General features: G+C 38.1%; 1 protein-coding gene across 11 annotated transcripts in view; it reads left to right on the top strand.

Moving 5' to 3' along the window:
- Positions 1 to 18,825, top strand: part of Dgkb (diacylglycerol kinase beta) — a 696,100-nt gene that overhangs the window by 539,366 nt on the left and 137,909 nt on the right. The window contains exon 24 of one of the 11 annotated variants that reach the window (XM_060367318.1): positions 16,966 to 17,021. The exons of the other annotated variants lie outside the window; for them this stretch is intronic. Coding sequence (XP_060223301.1) covers positions 16,966 to 17,006 — 41 coding nt within the window. The 3' untranslated portion in view covers positions 17,007 to 17,021. Of the gene's footprint in view, positions 1 to 16,965; positions 17,022 to 18,825 lie in introns of those variants that run through there. 11 annotated transcript variants of the gene reach the window in all.

Raw genomic sequence — 18,825 nt, forward strand, 5'->3', positions numbered from 1 at the left:
TTTGTGTAGGGTTGAAGACTAGTGCTCTTTCCCTCATATACTTTAGCATGTCTATTGTTGTTGTTGTTCAGCTCTTGTTTAGGTGCTAGTCCTGGTGAAACTTCATGAGTATAACTTCTGATATTCCTAGAAGACACAATCTTATAGCAAATTCACCTATCTTTTGGTTTTTATAATCTTTCACCTCTTCTTCTGCAATATTTCTTCACCCTTATTTATGGGAACCTCATTGTGGATGTATCCACTGCATTTTTATTGGTTGTGGTTTTCTGTAAGGGTCTTTGTAAGTTGCAAAGAGAATTATTCTTGATGAAGAGTGAGAACTATAGTAACTGTGAGTAAAATGTCATTAACTGTGATTAGAATGACAATTATTTAAAATGTAAATAGGGATTATGTTTTTGTTTGTTTGTTTGTTTGTTTGTTTTTTAGTAAAGTAGGTTGTTTTCCAAGACCCATGCTCTCACTGACTCTGGATAGTTGGTTAGCTTATAACATCAGGCAGGATTTCTCTCTTGTTGAGCATTCCATAAGCCTAACTACAGAGCTATTGGTCACTGCCAAGGTATGCATGCCACTACGAGGTTCTCATGCTGGTGGTTGTGGTTTGTGAGTAGTACAGGTGGGTAACACTGTTTATTACTTCCCTCCTTTGAATGCTTGCATGGTGCCTTCAGGAACCAGGAGAGCTATTGCCAGGAAGGAGTCATTCAAATCAGTTCCAGCTCAGAGGCCTGTAGGCCCTGTGTCTCAAGTGCTTGGCATCTTCAACTTAATAAGGACTTACTGTCCACCTCTTAGGGGCAACCAAGGACAATAGCAGTAATCTGTAATGACTTGGGTATCTTTGGACATCTATGACCAAACTCAAAAGAGGAATTCTAATGTCTGGTAGTAAGGTGTTTTTTTTTTTATACTCTCTTTGGCTGTTGGGGAGCATTGTCAGCACAGGCAAGACATTTTCATTTAAACTATGTGTGTGTGTGTGTGTGTGTGTGTGTGTGTGTGTGTGTTTATGTACAGACTTACATGTATTACAAGGCTTTTGAGGAGTAGATGGTTAATAATATGATTCCTTATATTTTCAGACATCCTTACTGTTATTTTACTCCACCCTCTCCTTATTCTGTATCTAGCTCTCTCCCTTTACCTAGTCAGACTCTTTTATTCATGTCCCTAATCAGATGACTTGTATTCTGCTATTCTTCTCTTTATTGCTTGCCTCATCACTTTCAACTCTGGTCAAGGATCCTTTTTTAATTTTTTTCTGCTTTCTGTAGTTATATGAGGATATGTGCTCATATCTTAAGATCTGAAGCACTGTTTATCTTTCTGTCTCAAGTTACTTCACACAATGTGATCTTTTCTGGCTACGTCATTTTTCCTGAAAAGTTTCTAATTTCATTTTTCGTTCTTTTTTTGTTGGATACAGATTCATTTATCATACGATATATCCTGATTATACTCTTTCTTTCTTTACAGCTGAATTGTATTCCATAGTGTATGTGTACCACATTTAGGATTTTTTCACTTTACAACAGAACAGCAAAGAACATGGCTGAGCAACTTTTATTTATGTGATAACAATTGATTTTTTAAAAGCTACAAAAGAGAGTCAAAAAGGATGTATGGAATGATTTAGAGGAAGCGAAGTAAAAGGGAAAATAGTGTAATGATATTATAATCTTAAAATAATAAAGTGAAAGAAAGAAAAAAATAAAGTGATTATTTAAAGGAAGAAAAAGTAGATGCTCCTGTTCCACTTAGATTGTGATGTAGAATAAAAGGAGGGAGAGAACAATTTACATTCTTTCTTCACTTCTCTGCCAGTTGAGCTGCCCGCCATCCTAAGACAATTCCTTTGATTTGCAAAATTGCAAATATGAGCAAATAAAAACCAAAGAGTGTTTTATATCCTATTTATTGTAGTTAATATTGGCCAGTAAATAACAGCTACTGTTACAATTTAGCTAAACTAGTATAAAATTAATTAACAGATCATATTAGACAAAGGCAGAATAATTTTTTACTTTTTAAATAATTTATTTGTTTGTTTATCAACTGTGAGTATATTTGTGTGTGTGTGTGTGTGTGTGTGTGTGTGTGTGTTCACATGTACAAATGAATGCAGGCGTATGAGTTCTGGGAAACCTGACAGTTCAAGAACTTATACAGGCTACACAAGTTTTTTGTTTTTGTTTTGTTTGTTTGTTTGTTAACCACAGAAAACATCTCAGCCTTTATTATGTAGTTTATTTTATTCCTTTCTTATTTTATTTTAGATTTATATATTAAGCACTTTATTAACTTCTATATTTATTTTGCTGTATTGACAATGCTAATGCATGTCTACAGGTATATAGTTGACATCACTGAGATAAGCCCACAAGATTCAAATAAGTACATAGTTGTTCAACTTACTTATCTTCTTTATGATAAGCCTTAAAATTCTGTTTAGGGGCCAGAGAGAAGAGTATAGGCTCTCAAGTTTGACCCCTAGAATCCACATAAAGTTGAAGGGAGAGAATCAATTACACAAAGTTGTCCATTCATGCATCATGTATCATGGTGTAATGATATTATACACACACATACACACACACACACAGTAACAAAATGTTTACTTATTCCCTGGTTGGCCTGATTGATAATATCATGTCTAAGAAAGGGAGAAGGGAGGATAACTCACTTAGATATTTTAGGCACATTAAATGAATAAATCCCCTATTAATCTCTAGAATTAATCTATATTTCATTCATTATTTTTATTTTCCTTAAAGGTTCTCCAGTTTTACCATCTGCTTATCCCACCTAAATAAACATTAGTCATTCAGAATATCAATAAATATAAGACTGGAAAAACGGCCTCAAACAGATCAATGATGTTTTCTTAAGACCTGGGCAAGCACCTGGAGATGGCATTCAGTGGGGGAGGGTTTATTGGGTATGCATAGATTCCTCAATGTTGTCTTTTGCACAACAAAGCTGAGGAAACTATAGTATTCTGGTAGAGCCTTCAGCTTTCCTTCATCTAGCATACAAAGTGGAAACCGAAAGGACTATGAAAATCACAACTAGGAAGATGTCACATATCAGGGACTGATGTTGGACCCCACCTGAGAAGTGTCTGTAGTTGCCAAGGTTGGCACAATCATGGCACCTAGTAGACCAGTAACCAGTAGGCCTGTAAGCCATATGTAATGCTGACAGGCTCAGAAACCTTTGAACTTTATCAGTGAACATTAACTCTGAACATGCATTTCTACACACAAAGTTCTTTCTTTCACTTCAGCTCCTATTCATCATTTTTCCCTCCATGTCAGCCTCAGGAATAGCTTCCAGAGATTAGAGCTCTGTTTCATACCATCAAAAATGAGGTGATAGGTGCAATGGTATTTTTATGTGATATGTAAGCATTTTATCGAGTGAAAAGCCGTATAGAAAATGCAGAGAATTTGCGTAAACCAAAGCTGGAATTTACCTATATTGGAATATTTCAGTACTATTGCCAAAAATAGTTCCTGTTAATAATGAAAATCCTTTAATGGTTTTCATTAAGTTGAAAATGGGCCTACTGTGCCATAAGTCGACAATTTTTTACTTTATCAAGCACTTGAAAAATTCCGTGGAATTTCTATTAAAAATCACAGTATTTTGAAAGAAACATTTTATTTCTCAGCTTAAAAACAAAAAAATCAAATGAGATTTATGAGCTGAAAGCTCGCCACTGGACACTAACCTGACAGTGCTTGCCTAGCAGGAAAAGCATGTGTGAACTGAGCGTTGGCCAGCAATTGCAGCAAAAACAATCTGTTTGGGCTGTAATGTGAAAAACTAAACCAGCAATTTCTTTCTCTGAAGCTCATCTCATTACCTGGCCTTCTGAGGCAGAAAACTAGATGTAAGTGAATGCTCTATGACTTAGCACAAAGTGGAACTGTGGAATGTTATGTATTATGACAAGAAAATCTTGGAATATAGCAGAAAGCAAAGTACTCTTAATGGCGCAATAAAAAAAATCTATAAAACACTTCAATATAAAGATAAGCTGTCTCACGTTAACTGGATAGAGGGATACCAAATATGACATACTAGCAATCTAGGTAGACCTCAAAAATAAAATATTAGTAAGGCGATAATTCAGCTGAAAAGCAATAATTTTAACTTAAAATATATGCATAAACCTTACATAGAATGTGAAGAACTGAAAGATTGTGTATATATATATATTAATGTGTGTATATATTATATATATACACAATCTTATATTATATATATACACACATTAATATATACACAATATATACACACACAGTATATATATATATATATTGTGTGTGATGTTAGGTCTATCAAGAAAAACTACATTAGATAACACACAAGTCAAAACCAAAGAAAAACAAGCTACATTTTCTAGCTTAAGGTCTTAATAGAGTAGTAAATTAAGAGCATGCGTATCACTATTCTCTCTTCTAATAGGCATGACTTTCAATCTTTGCAAAGTTTGCATGATGGCAAAAATAACTTCTGGAAGCAGAGTAGATGAAAGCTCTGCAGTCAGCACTGTATCATCAGCTCTGTGAGAACATCAGGCCTCACCTAACAATGTCCTTTACTAAAATAACAATTATTTATCTGAAGCCATTGCTGCAGGGTAAATGGCAGCAGACCTTTGGAAATTTACCTTGCTCCAACTGAGTGACACTGATATAAGGTGATAAGAGGCCCTTGACTCAATAGGTGTGTTTGAACTTGAATACAAATGTGACTTAAAAAACAAAAACAAAAAAAAAAAAAAAAAACAAGAAAAACAAAAAAAACCTGACCTGAGCAAATAAATGTCTAACAGTAAAGAAAATATTGGAAAATCATCAAAATTTAAATAAATACAGCAGGAAAATTCCATAATTTAATGAAATATAAGGTGGAGCAGTGTCAGTCTCAGTCACCCATAAAGGCAGAGTGTATTAAGTTAAAGATCAATCGTTTATCTGTGTGGTGAGGTACATATAGATCTCCAAAAAACTGTGTCAGTAGTCTTAGCCAAAACACAAAATTCAACAAGCAGTATATATAATTCCTTAAATTAAAGTAAAATACAAAAATTTTTCTTCACAAAGTTAAATTTCTGTACTACTGATTTTGCATTTCTTGGTGAAATACTTGACAAAGCTACTCAAAAGAAGAAAGATGAACTGGAAGGGTGGCTCAGTGGTTAGAAGTGCATGCTGTTCTAGAGGACAGCCTCAGTGTGGAGATTAACGGATTCCCACTTCAGTGTCAGGAAAACTGATGCTCTCTATACACTCCTGCTACAAACATGTACACATGAAATAAAAAACAAACGTTTCTTTAGAGAAGAAGGATTCATTTTGAAGATGGTCTTTGGTTTGTTCGTTTGTTTTGTTTTTTGTTTGATTGACAAGGTTTCTCTGTGCAGCCTGGTTGTCCAGGATTTGCTTTGTAAATCAGAATGGCCTCAAACTCTCAGTGATCCTCCTGCCTCTGCCTCCCTAAGTTCCAGGATTAAAGGCTATCAGAGGAATTTTAATCCAGCAACATGGTTGCCCTGACAAGATATCCTATCATCCTGTAGGTCTGTGTGATCCAGCTGAATGCAGACATACCACACACCTTGAATCCCTCTGGCAAGAGTACAAACATATACCCTTAATTCCTTTATCAGGAATACATATATGCCTTTAGTACACACCTTTAATCCCAGACAAAGATGTCTGATTGAAGGGCAAATTGAAAGAAAAAGGTGTGACAAAATGAGTCAGAGATAGGATGCGTCCAACTCACAAGAAGAGCAGGGAAGAGAGGCTACTTAAGAGCATAGGAGGGAGAGATAAGAGAGTTTATTACAGGGACAGTTTTACAGAGACAGGTTATAAAGAGAACAAGCTAGACACAGATGAAAACAGAACAAGCCAGAAAAGGAGAAGGGGTCAGAAAATTTAAACATATTGCCAGAATAAGTGTGAGGCAAGGTAGAGCAATTCAGTCAGAATCCAAGAGAAGCCAGTTTGAATTAGTCAGTTTGGAGAGTTTGTGGCAGAACAACAGAGCTGACCAAGCCAGCCAGAGTTCAGAGAGAGAGAGGAGAGAGAGAGAGAGAGAGAGAGAGAGAGAGAGAGAGAGAGAGAGAACTAGAAAGGCTTGGGAATGGCTCTCATCTCATATCTGTATCCTAGGAAATCAAAACATTTGCACAGAACATCATAACAGGAAAAGAACATCTGGCTGAGAAAAGTTGTTCAAATCATGGCTTAAAAAGAAGCAAAAAAAAAAAAAAGCACAGGGAATGGCCACTGTAGAAATGACTTAACAACTTTCTGCAGTAGCTTACTTCCTTCCTGTGGGCCCACTTTTAATGTTCCCACAGCCCTAACAATAAAACCACAAGCTGACAGTTTGGGGTAACTATTCAAAACCTGACCTTTGGGAAGAAATTTCATATTCAGTCGCTACCTAAACATGAGGGGGTTTTGATTTCATAATATCTATGGAAGAAATTTTATACTTAGATGTAACAGAAAGTAAATTGTCATTTTTTTAGAACTGGCACTGAACACATGTAAAAAATGTCTAAGGTTATCCTAGAGGTCTGGTCTCCTTAAATATTCTTACTGCCTAGCATCACAGCTATGGTAACCAAATTGTAAAATGTGATCAAAATCATACCCACCATTGTAGAAGAATAGTAGAATAGTCTTTAATAGTTACTAAAAATCTCACCTCAAAACATTTTTTTTCCACCAATGCTTTTTTCTGATGTTGAGCAATGCTAAGAATGAACGGTAAAGGTGTATTTTCATCATTGATCTTACACAAGGAAAAAGAGGAAAGATAGGTTAGATGTTGTCATAAGTTTTATTATATTGAACCTTCTAATATACAAGGAATTAATAAGGTGCTATTGAGTAATTGGTGAGGTATCAGTTTGTAATGACTTGTCAAGGAATGCATCTCTGGGAAAGGGATAATTACCTCTAGGTAAAAGGGTGAGGAAAGAAAATGGTTATGCAGCAAGCCAGTAAAAGTGAATTGTTTGATGGGACCTCTAAAAGACTCTACCCAGCAGAGTATCAAAGCAGATGAAGGGGCTCATAGCCAAACTTTGGGCAGAGTGCAGGGAATCTTATGAAAGAAGGGGTTGATAAAAAGACCTGGAGGGGATTGGAGCTCCACAAAGAGAGCAACAGATCCAAAACATCTGGGCCCAGAGGTCTTTTCTGAAACTGATACTCCAACCAAGGACCATGCATGGAAAGGACTTAGTGTCCGAGAGGAATTCCCTAGTAGGGGAGCAGGGTCTGTCTCTGACATGAACTCAGTGGCTGGCTCTTTGATCACCTCCCCTGGGGGCGGGGGGGAATGTGCAGCCTTACCAGGCCACAGAGGAAGACAATTCAGCCAGTCCTGATGAGACCTCATAGGCTAGGGTCAGATGGAAGGGGAGGCGGACCTTCCTATCAGTGGACATGGGGAGGGGCATGGGAGGAGATGGGGGAGAGAGGGTGATGTTGGGAAGGGTCTAGGGAGAGGGCTACTGCTGCAATACAAAATGAATAAATTGTAATAAATTAAAAAATAAAAATAATTTAATAGAGAAAAAAGTGAATAGTTTGGAGAAAAAGAAACTGCATAGATTCTGAATCTGGCAGTGTTTTTTTTTTAAAGAAGAACAAACAAGTTCCTCCACCTAGCACAATAATGAGCAAGAAGGAACATGGCCTCTTTGCAAATAAACATGGTGATGCATATGTCAGTAACTTCAAAATGTTTAATGTGAACACAAACCAATAGATACTTTAATCAGAGCATGCACTTTAATCAGCACCATCAGAGCATGCACACACAGTTCAAAACAAAGTATTCGCCTGGTGATTTATAACAAACTGATCCCCTGTGTATTCATCAACACAAAACAGGAAAATGGTGGTGGCATTCTCAAGATATATTTCAGGCTTTCTTCTTCCATCAGAAGAGACATCATCTTGACCTTGAGTATTCTCTTGATTGCCAGTGCAAGCTTAACACCTGATACGTGTCCCTACATATTATATTTTATTTTGTGTCTGCAAAAAAATCATTTAGTTTCTTTCTTTCAGTTCTTTTACTTCATAATATGTTTGGGAAGGCTATTCAGGTCGTGATGTTTGGTTTACATTGTTCTTATGCATTACAGAGTAAGATCACAAAGGCACTGAAAATCTGGACATAACTGCAGTTAATGTGAGAGTCTGAAGCTGCTTGCTTTCAGTACATGTATTTTTATTGGCAAGATTGGGCCCAAATTTTGGCTTATACTATAATAAATACAGTCTCCTAATTTGTCTTGTCAAGGGGTTGATGACTACTGTTTTGAGAATTAATTGAGGCAGTAAGATCTGAAAATATCATTAAAATATAATGATTTATGCTCTTGTGTGTACTATAGATGAAGCTATTCCCCTGAGAATGATATTCATAAAAGAGGAGTTTTTGTTGTTTGTTTATTTTTACTTTAGGTAGAAATCTGAGGTCTTGAAAAATGAGATCTAAGATAAAGTATTCCTATCCTATTTTTCCTAAATACTATGGTCAAATGAGGTTTTTCTTCTTTGTGGTATTTAACATTTAATTTTAATATTTATCCTAAGACTTTAGGCCTTGCAAATATCGTGGAAAGGTGACACACATATTAAAATGAGTAGAATATCAACTATCACAAATTAGATAAACTAAATGAAAAGTGCAGTCTTTTATATTAAAACCTTGGCTATTAAAATTATGTTAAATGTGCACAAATATATTGCAGGCTGTGTGTGGTAGAGGAAAGACTGATGTCCAATGGCGTGGAGAAGCTCAAATTAAATAAATCTGCATGTCCTACAAGGATCCTCCAAGAAAACCCACCTAGGTCAAAACAAATGTCATCTTTGACTGATAAACGAATTGTGTAATGGATTTCTATTCTCATTGCTTCCAGTCATTCACTCTAGTAGAAATGAAGTACCTGAAGGTTCATTGTTGATTTAAAAAAAAATAAAAAGATTGACAAAATCAGTAATCTGAGTAAAAGCGCAGCTGCCAATTTATTAAAACTTATAGGACAGGTAAGTACATCACATAAGTACACAGTGCTTGCTACCAAAAAGAATTTTTTTTCACCATTTTCAGAAGTGGATGAGTGATAAACTGGATAATTTTAATAGCAAAATTGTATGTACCAATCTACAAATAATGTGATTTATGGTCTAAGGATAATAGGAAAAAAAGAACAGAGAAATAATGAATTAAGAAAACTAATGAGTTCTCCAGTCCAATTACCTAAAATATAGCTCGACAATTGTTTAGACAGATTTGCAGCACAGGAAAAATTCTCATGCTGTATGCTAGTGACACAAAGTCCAGCATACTTTCATTGACAGCCCGGTTGAGCCATTTGCCATAGGGTATCAATTTGCTCCTGCATGAGGTCAATCCTCTGATTGAACACCATCAAGCTTCCTTTTAGTTGAGCATTAATTCTTTTGTACATCTAAGGCATGAGCTACATTGGCTAAAAGATTATTCAGGATGCCACGGTGGTAGCTCCAACAGCCGCCAATGAGATGGCAGTAACAGTGGCAGCTGTATTTCCAAGATCCCTTTTCTGTCTGAAGAGAGTCATAGCGTGAGGGGCATCAACGGGCACAGGCACCTAGCGAGGCATGCGAGTAACCAGGACATACCTAAATTCACTAGCATTCCAGCATTGGGCAAAAAAGCAAGTATCATTACCACAATTACTTGGCTCTATCTGGCTAATAATGAATAAAAATGGGGGATATAAACAAACAGGTGTGGGCTTATAGGAAATATGAGAAGCCTTAACCCCCTCGTTGGAACATCCTGCATCAGTTCTAGAACTAGCAGTGGTGGTGTCCGAGGTCTGAGTAGGTTCAGGAGACCATTGCCCCCAGGGGCGAGACGTGCTCCCTGTAAATTGACTAACTCCATGTTTTGCTCCATTTTTGAAAGTCATTTAAGGTTCTTAAATTATTTTTTTAATTTTTCCTCAATTACACTTTGTTCATTCTGCATCCCCCTATAAGCCCCTCCCTCCTCCCCTCCCAATCCCACCCTCCCTCCTCCCTCTGCATGCATGCCACTCCCCAAGTCCACTGATAGGGGAGGTTCTCCTCTCTGGAGAATTCGATACTACAATGGAGCAGCTGAGAGTGGCCATTATCACAGTAAATTCTACCAGAGTGGACGCAGGACTAGCCACAGGATTATCACCATGGATTGCTGCAGCCATGAATCGTCTGAAGGAATGGGCGGGCATGGGAGCATTAGCAGGCCTTCTGGTGTTGGTCTCCTTGGTTTGCCTGTGGTGTATATGCAAGATTAGAGTCTCACAACAGCGTAATGCAGCCATGATCATTCAGGCCTTTACAGCCATTGAAGCAGGACAGTCTCCCCAAGCATGGTTGGCTACCATAAAAAGCTAAAATGTTATGCTCAGGATGCGAGGCTAAGCACTGCACTTAGGGTCAGCCGCTTTCGACCCAGAGAAGAGCAAGTGTGATTGCATGCGGGTTGATGCCCCAGGTCCCGCCTCTGAGAAAAAGGTATCAGACAGGTCTGATGCTCTTTGGGTGGATGACACCTAAATGAACATCGGTACAAAGTCCCAATTTATTTCTAATATCAGAGATCAGACCTCTACTCTTGCCTGATGCATCTAAAACAAAAAGGGGGAACTGTAGAGAGCTGCGGAATGCTATGCCTTAAAGATGGAGCTGGTTTCTGCCTTCCACCTTCCCCATGGTGAGTGCTCTCTGTCACGAACAACTCCACATTTGGCTAAGGCTGAGAATCTGGCTTGCTTCCATGTATGTGAACCTATCTGCATTGCCCACGTGGCACGCTGGGGTTGGCTACCCAGAGGCTATTTAAGCTGTGGGCTGGCTTTCCCCAGGGTCCGATGATTGTTCAAGGTTCCTGAATAAACTGCATTGAAAAAAGAAAGAGGAAAAAAAAAAAAAAGAAAAATAATGAACAACTTGCTATTACATACAACTCACAAGATGATTACTACTAAAGTGAACCAAACATTATTGAGTTACCTTTTTAGAAAATTCATCAGGATGACTGAGAATATAGAATTTTAGATTCCTTTCTCTATGTGTGAAAGAAATCACTACAGGAAAATTGTGACCTGGTAATTTATATTGTAGGAAGTTATGCATGTTCAAATATTTTACATGCTTTACCTACAAAATTGGAGGGGATTTTGTTGGCTTTTGTTTTTGTTTGTTTGTTTCTTTGTTTTGCTAAATAACTTTTATAGATAATGTACATGATTAATTTTAGTTCCCTAGAGGGCTCTCAAGAACAAAGCAAATGTGTCTTCATGTTTTGTCTCCCTCACATCTTTTTTTAAATTGTAATTTATTCACTTTGTAACCAAACTGTAGCCCCCCTCCCTCATCTCCTCTCAGTCCCATCCTCCCTCCATCTTCCCCCACCCAAGGTCCCTCGCCTAGTCCACTGATAGGGGAGGTCCTCCTTCCCTCCTATCTTATCTTAACCTATCAGGTCTCACCAGGACTATCTGGATCCTCCTTCTCTGTGGACTGTCCCTGTTCCCCATACTAAGGAACCCCCATAGAGACTGAGCTGGCCATGGGCTACATCTGAGCAGGGGGTCTAGGTCATCTCCATGCATAGTCCTAAATTGATTTATCAATCTCTAAAGCCCCCCCGCCCAGGACCCAGATTTTTTTTGGCTCTGTTTCTCTCCTTGTAGATCTCCTGTCCCCTCCAGGTCTTTCTATCTTCCTCTATAAGATTGCCTGCATTCTACCCAAAGTTTGCCTATGAGTCTCAGTATCTGCATCAATACCTTCCTGGCCAGAGTTCTTCAGAGGTACTTTGTGGAATGGTCTTGTCCTGTTCTCTGTCTTCTCCCACTTCTGATGTCTATGCTTTTTACCCTTCTGAATAAGGATTAAGCATGTTCTAGGGTCTTCCTTGTTGTTTGGCTTTTTAGGGCTATAGATTTTAATTATGTTTATCCAATATTATGTGGCTAATACCCACGTATAAGTGAGTATATACCATGTGTGATTTTCTGCTTCTAGCTTACCTCACTCAGGATGATCTTGTCTAGTTCCAACTATTTGCCTGCAAACTTCATAATTTCCTTGTTTTTAATAGCTGAGGAGTATTCCATTGTGTAAATGTACCATAATTTCTGTATCTATTTCTTGGTTGATGGACATCTAGGTTGTTTCCTGATTCTGGATATTACAAATAAAGCTGCCATGAACATAGTTGATCAAATGTCCTTGCTGAATAGGGGGAGCATCTTTAGGCTATATACCCAGGAGTGGGACAGCTGGATGTTAAGAAACACTGTTCCTAGTTTTCTGAGGAAGTGACAGGGGGAAGAGCCTTGAATTCATTGGCACAGGAGACAACTTACTGAACAGCACATCAACAGCTCATGCTCTAAAATTAACAATCAATAAATGGGACCTCCTGAAATTGAAAAGCTTCTGTAAAGCAAAGGACACTGTCATCAGAACAAAACATCAGCCTACAGTCTTGGAAAAGATTTTCACCAACCCCATATTCAACAGAGGGCTGATATCAGGAATATTTAAAGAATTTAAGAAGTTAAACAGTAACAAACCATGTAATCCAATTAAAAATGGTGTACAGAGCTAATTCTCAAATCGAATGTAAGAGAAACACTTAAGAAATGTTCAATGTCCTTAGTCATCAGGAAAATGCAAATCAAAACAGCCCTGAGATTTCACTTCACACCCATCAGAATGGCTAAGATCAAAAACTCACATGATAACACATGCTGGAGAGAATGTGGAGAAAGGGGAACCCTCCTCCATTGCTGGAAATACAACCTTGTACAACCACTTTGGAAATCAATCTGGCACCCTCACAGCTTTTTTGAGACTTCTCTTTCATGTGTATTTCTCTTTCCAGTCAAACCACGAGACTATTTTCATTCTCCATGAGTGTTATGGAGATATGGTGAGGAGATAAAAAGTCTGAAATGTGTGAAGGGTTTACATTTACTACATATCATTGTTGCTGGTTCAAAGAAAGCACCTTAGTAGTTTTGAATACACATCACTCTCTTTGCTGTAACAAATCTGATTATGCCCATAAGCCCTTTCTAAAACATGTTGCACACTGCACGTATTGACTCATCCAAAAAACAAGTCCTTAAAGTTTCAAGCTGCTGTTTTAGAATTTTGTGACATCGGTGAAATGTCTCCTGGTATAGAATTATAATTTGATGTAGTTTACAGGCCTTTCTACGTACATAGCTCCCATTTACATCTTACCCTTACAATTATGCGTATAAATCGACTTGAAACTCTTGTAAAATACCCTTCCTTTTCTCTTTTTTCTCTGTATTCCAGTTATACTGATACCTCTCTATGTGTCATGATAGATTTGAATCAGAGTTACGAGAATTTGTGTTTTAGAAAATAACACAAAGGTTTTCGAGCAAGAGCTATGGAAAATTAAAAATTGAGACATGTATCAGAAAGTGTGAATAACATTCCAACTTTAAGAGAGTGTAATGGATGTTGTCCAACCCAGAAAACCTTGTCTGCAACAATAATAGTGAGACTTCAGGATCCAAATTTCAGTGTCTGGCTTTGGAAAAATGTAAGTCTGACTTAACATTGGGTATCTGAGTTGTCCTTAGGCAGTGAATGGAAACAATGTTTTTGATTCCACAAGAGGAAGGCATGCATGAGAAACATTAACTGTGAAATGCAGTTCAGAAATCCAGAAATGAAGACCTGATGATGACATATCATCAAGGAGGCATTTATGATGATGCCATTCCCATGAAGACAAACTGTGCTTAGCATTCATACACCATTCTTTTTTTTCAGCAGGGATCTGTAGAGACGAAATGTGTATCAAGGACTAGATCTTCATCATGTAGAGTCAGTGATGTAGACAGGTTTCTATTTAGTGAAAGGACAAAAACAACAGACTTTATAGGTGTTCATCTTCAATAATTGGCTCATCACCTTTTGAAAGATGTGGACTCTTTCTGCTGTAGGCCACATTTGTGTGACCATTCTGATTAATCCACATCCAATAGATCCTCAAAAAAAAAAAAAAAAAGTAGCCTTTCTCCACTGTGTTTAAAGAGTACACCTGATTCTCATTCAACTTTCGAGCTACTTGAAAGCCACCACTTCTCACCAACCCCTCAGGAGCACTCCATTTAAGACATTCAATAATGGTAATGGAATGACAATCGCCAAAAAATTTTATATGTATTTTTTAAATAAATCTATCAGAGGCAAATAAAAACACAGTGTCTCCTAAGCACAGCAAACTGATATTGGGACAATTAAGCAGTATTTTTTTTTAATCTATAAACTCTGGTTGAGTAGTGTAGTATTCTATGTTGATGTTTGTCTCATTGTATACTTATGATACTCATATGCTTACCCTTTGCAGCACTCCAACAGGTCTAAAATTTCAAGTTCTCTGTTAGGCTGAGTATGACTGTCTTCACATTCAAGCAGTGATGTTAGGGCAGCACAAGGATCGCCTCTCCAGTGCTGATAGCACAGAAAAGCTGTCTTTGCAGAATGCCTGCGAGCATAGGACATAAGATACAGTTCCTCCACAAAGAAGTCTATGACTTACTCTTTGTATTCCATGAATATGTCATATAACACAAGAGAGAAATGAGACTACAGCTGAAATCAAAGTAGCTGATGAACAGGCTTTAAATGACAGCAGTTATCATGGATTAAATGAGTGGGCTCAACAGAATTGCTAGAATTTTATAAGCAGAAAAGAGGACTAGAAGGACAATCAGCAATATAGGAGGGTGAGACTCAGGTGCCTGTCCTTGGCTTTCTTGAAAGCCACAATCCAAGCAGTGCAGTGATCTAGGAAAGATAGCAAAGGGAAGGGAGGAGGTTGCTGTCTACAACGCTGTTGTAGTTTAATTATGAATGGCCCCAGTAGGCTCATGTATTTGAGTACTTGGTCCATTTGGTGGAACTGTCTGGGAAGGATTAGGAGGTGGCCTTGTCACTATGTGCAGGCTTTGAGGTTGTAAAAGACTGGCTGCCACTCCCAGTGTACCCTCCCTGGCTCTTGCTTGGGGATAAACATGTGAGCTCTTAGCCATTCCTACAACCATGCATTTGCTCAGTTATCATAAACTCTGCTCCTCCGATACTATAGGCCAAATTAATCAAGTTCTTGTATAAATATCCTGGGTCATGGTGTTTTATCACAGCAAGAGAAAAGTAACTAAAACAAACCCCTAGAAAAAAATGCTGCCCTGGGAACACTTTAATTTTTACCTAATGAGGCTTACTTTATTTATTAACCTTCAAAATTTTTATATTTTTAATGTATTGCTTTAGGTTTCTAAATTCTTAGCAATTGGTTTTGATAACAGAAAACAAAGAAGAGAATAGAGAGGTCAGTGTACAAAATCAGAGAATTCTGTTTTTAAAGAGTGTACAATAATTCCACAAGGACTTGGAAATATATTCAAAATGATGTAGGATGCCATTTTAGGATTCTAAGCTACTCCATTTTATAAAATAAACTTTATCAATCTGAGGATTGGGAATAGATTATAGACATGCCTGGAAAAATATCACCTAGAAACACATGTTGATAGAAATGATAAGGAGACAGTTTTCAACTGCATCAATATTTCATGGTTACTAAGAGAAACAATAAATGAAAATGTGTGAAGAATAAATGAATTATAGGTTTAAGTAAGTGAGTCATATTTTTTTCCCATTTTGTAAAGAGCCAGTGATGGCCAGTTGTATAAGCATGAGGACTTAATCTCAGATCGCCAGAAGCAACATAAAAAGGAGGGCATAGCCAGGAACATCTCCAACACCAGCCCTGCAAGTAGAAGGTGGGCGCAGAGGCGGATCCCTGAGGCCAACTGGCCAACCAGACTAGCTGAATTGATTTCCTTTGGGTTCACTGATTTGAAGAGGAAAGGTAATGAGCTACATCAAATAAAGACAGTGAGTATCACTTCTAGTCCTCACTTGTACCCTCACACACATACACTATAGATAGGCACATATCTACGAGTAGAAATACATATGACACACACACACACACACACACACAAAAAAAACAACAACAAACAATCGGTGACTGATAAGAATGTAATGGAAAACAGATACCAACTTATGGGCCAGGTGTTCTTCAATAAGCAGCCCAGAAAAATTACAAAAAAGACTAACATGTGAGTTAAATTAATGATCTTCTTATTCCACAAACAACTAAATCTCTGAGCAAAATAAAATAATTTTTAAAAACACATTGTGAAAGACATATCTATTGATGTTTTTCCTTTCCATCGACTTCTTTCTATGCTCCTAAAGATGACTTAAAAGCATTCCTTTGACTTTTCTCAGCTTCTGAGTTGCACATCCTGAAGGCCCAGACTATATGGTGGCTGCCTTTCTTTCTAGCATTTTGCATTATGGACAGGTGGTCTAACATCAAGAGAGCTCAAGAGCTCTGCTTCTTTTGCTTGTCTTATTTTCTATTTAATAAAGTACTAGCCACTTTGTCAGAACCAGCAGCTCTGAGAACTCTGATTTCAAACCAGAAGCCTCTCATTTCATGGCTTGAAATCAGACAGCAGGCACACAGAGGCATTTTCTAAGCACAGATAAGTTAAATAGTTTTCTGGGGATAGCAACACAATTCATCCATCAGTAAGACCACCCCAGAATCTGAATTAGAATGAGCCATTTAATAAAATGTAGTCTCACCTGCTGGTTTAAGGATTGAGATTTCCAAAGAGGGAATGGTATAGATTTGTCTAAAAAATTGTTTTTCTATTTGGGAGCTCTGCGAAACAGCACTGAAATATTCTTTTTATTTTTGTGATGATTGATAAAAAAATAAATAACCACTCTTGAATTGCAGTCAATCCAAGATATGAATATGAGCAGACAACGTCCAGCTGACTCAGAATGGGAGTGTCGCTGTGACACTTTTCACAGCGTGAGCGCACGTGGAGCAGCAGTGCGAGGAAGGAGGCCTAGCTGCTATGGCTCTCTGAGGCGCTGCTGACACCGCAGCGCCATTTTCCCGGGGAAGACCCTGCAGAAGGGAGAGGAGACAACATGAATGAGTCATTTCATCTCCACCAGAGATGAAAACGCAGCGAATGGCAGACCTTCTCACAAACAGGGTCTTTGAAAACAAACATCATAATTACAATCCTCCCAAAAGGCATGCCTGATTATTTTTAAGACCCCAAATACTAGACCTATATGACCCGTCATAAATAGTACAAACTGCTTTCCAGAGTACAGACAGACAGTGCTCACAATTTACAAGCGAGCATTTGTCCGTCTGAGATGGAACCTCTTTTGTAAAGAAATTGAAAAGGAGGTACAAAGTAGAGGCTGACAGTTTTCAGGCAGGATTCACCCTGCCTGACGCTACCAAGATTACAGCCTGCTTCTCCTGCCTGGTGTCTGCTTTGTTGTCTAAAATGAGGAGGTGCTTAGAGAAGCAAAATGTTTAGGCAACAAGACCTTTGTTGTGTACTAATAGGGTTTGTGGGTTTTCACTAGGAATGGTGGGATTTTCTGCTGACCTGGGGAAATTCACCTGGATGTATTTCTAAGATTTACTAGGAAAAAACTTGTAATTTTTTTTCCCGCACCAAACTCTTAAAACTGAGACTTTCATCAGAGTTTCTTCAAAACGATTACACTGAAAAACCTTCCCTCAAAATAAATAAAATGTCACGGACAAAGAGCTTCAAGCTTCTGTTACAGCTCAGACAGTGAGGAGCCCACAAACTCCCACACTTTCTGCAACTGATAAGAGATTCGCCCCACCCAGGACTCCAGATTCCCGAAGCAACTTTATTTTGAGGTTTCCAAAAGAAGAAACAAACACTTAAGAAGGCTTTGTGGGGCCAGTTTCAGCCCAAGAAGTACAGTCTGATGGCTATGTGAAGCATTTGTGAAATTCTAACTAAATGAAAGGATAAAATGAAAAAAAAAAAAAATCCTTGAATTTTTAAGTGAGAAAACTTTTGTTTCATCTTCAGCTGCTTACCACTGAGCTACTTCTAGACAGCACCATGCTTTGGTCTCACTATCAACTTCTTTCAAGGTGGCCTCATAGGTCTGTAATTTGCAGTCATTTCACCTAACTGTAAATCACGGTTCGTCCAATCACCGTTAAGCCAACATTCCCCGCAGTGGGTCCACAGATTGAAACTCTCCCCTTCCTTATTCCTGAACACAGTCTTTCCGATGTACCTGTGCTCAGCTATACTTCTGTCCCACAAAGATTTCTTCTGGTGATCGGATCTGGAATTTTCTTCTTCCCATCAGCTGTAGACAGTCACCAAAGTGACAGGGGTCCCATGCATATGGTAGTTTTAAAATCCAGTCAGGTGGATTGTGTGCCCTATCAGCCTGGCTCTTGTGGAAGGAAAGATGCAGACAGCTTACAGCACATCTCAGTTGGACGCGCAGCATTGTAGAATGCCGGGAAGGCATTAGTGTTCTGTGAGTGACAGCCCAACCTTACACAATTGATGCAACATTTACCCATCACAATTTATAGGCTGTCCAGCCAAAGTAGAGTCGCACAAGTAATCCATACTCTTGTTAAAAATTGGGGAAAACGAAAGTCCCCTTCAGTCCGTCCCTAGAATTTAATGTTAAAAGAGGATATGAGATTTCCTCTCTAACCTTCTATTTTCTAGATTTCTTTCTCCTCTTAAATTTTTAAAAAATTTTATTAAAATATAATTATATA

This window comes from Meriones unguiculatus, chromosome 1, assembly GCF_030254825.1.
Source record: "Meriones unguiculatus strain TT.TT164.6M chromosome 1, Bangor_MerUng_6.1, whole genome shotgun sequence".
Taxonomy (NCBI): Eukaryota; Metazoa; Chordata; class Mammalia; order Rodentia; family Muridae; genus Meriones; species Meriones unguiculatus.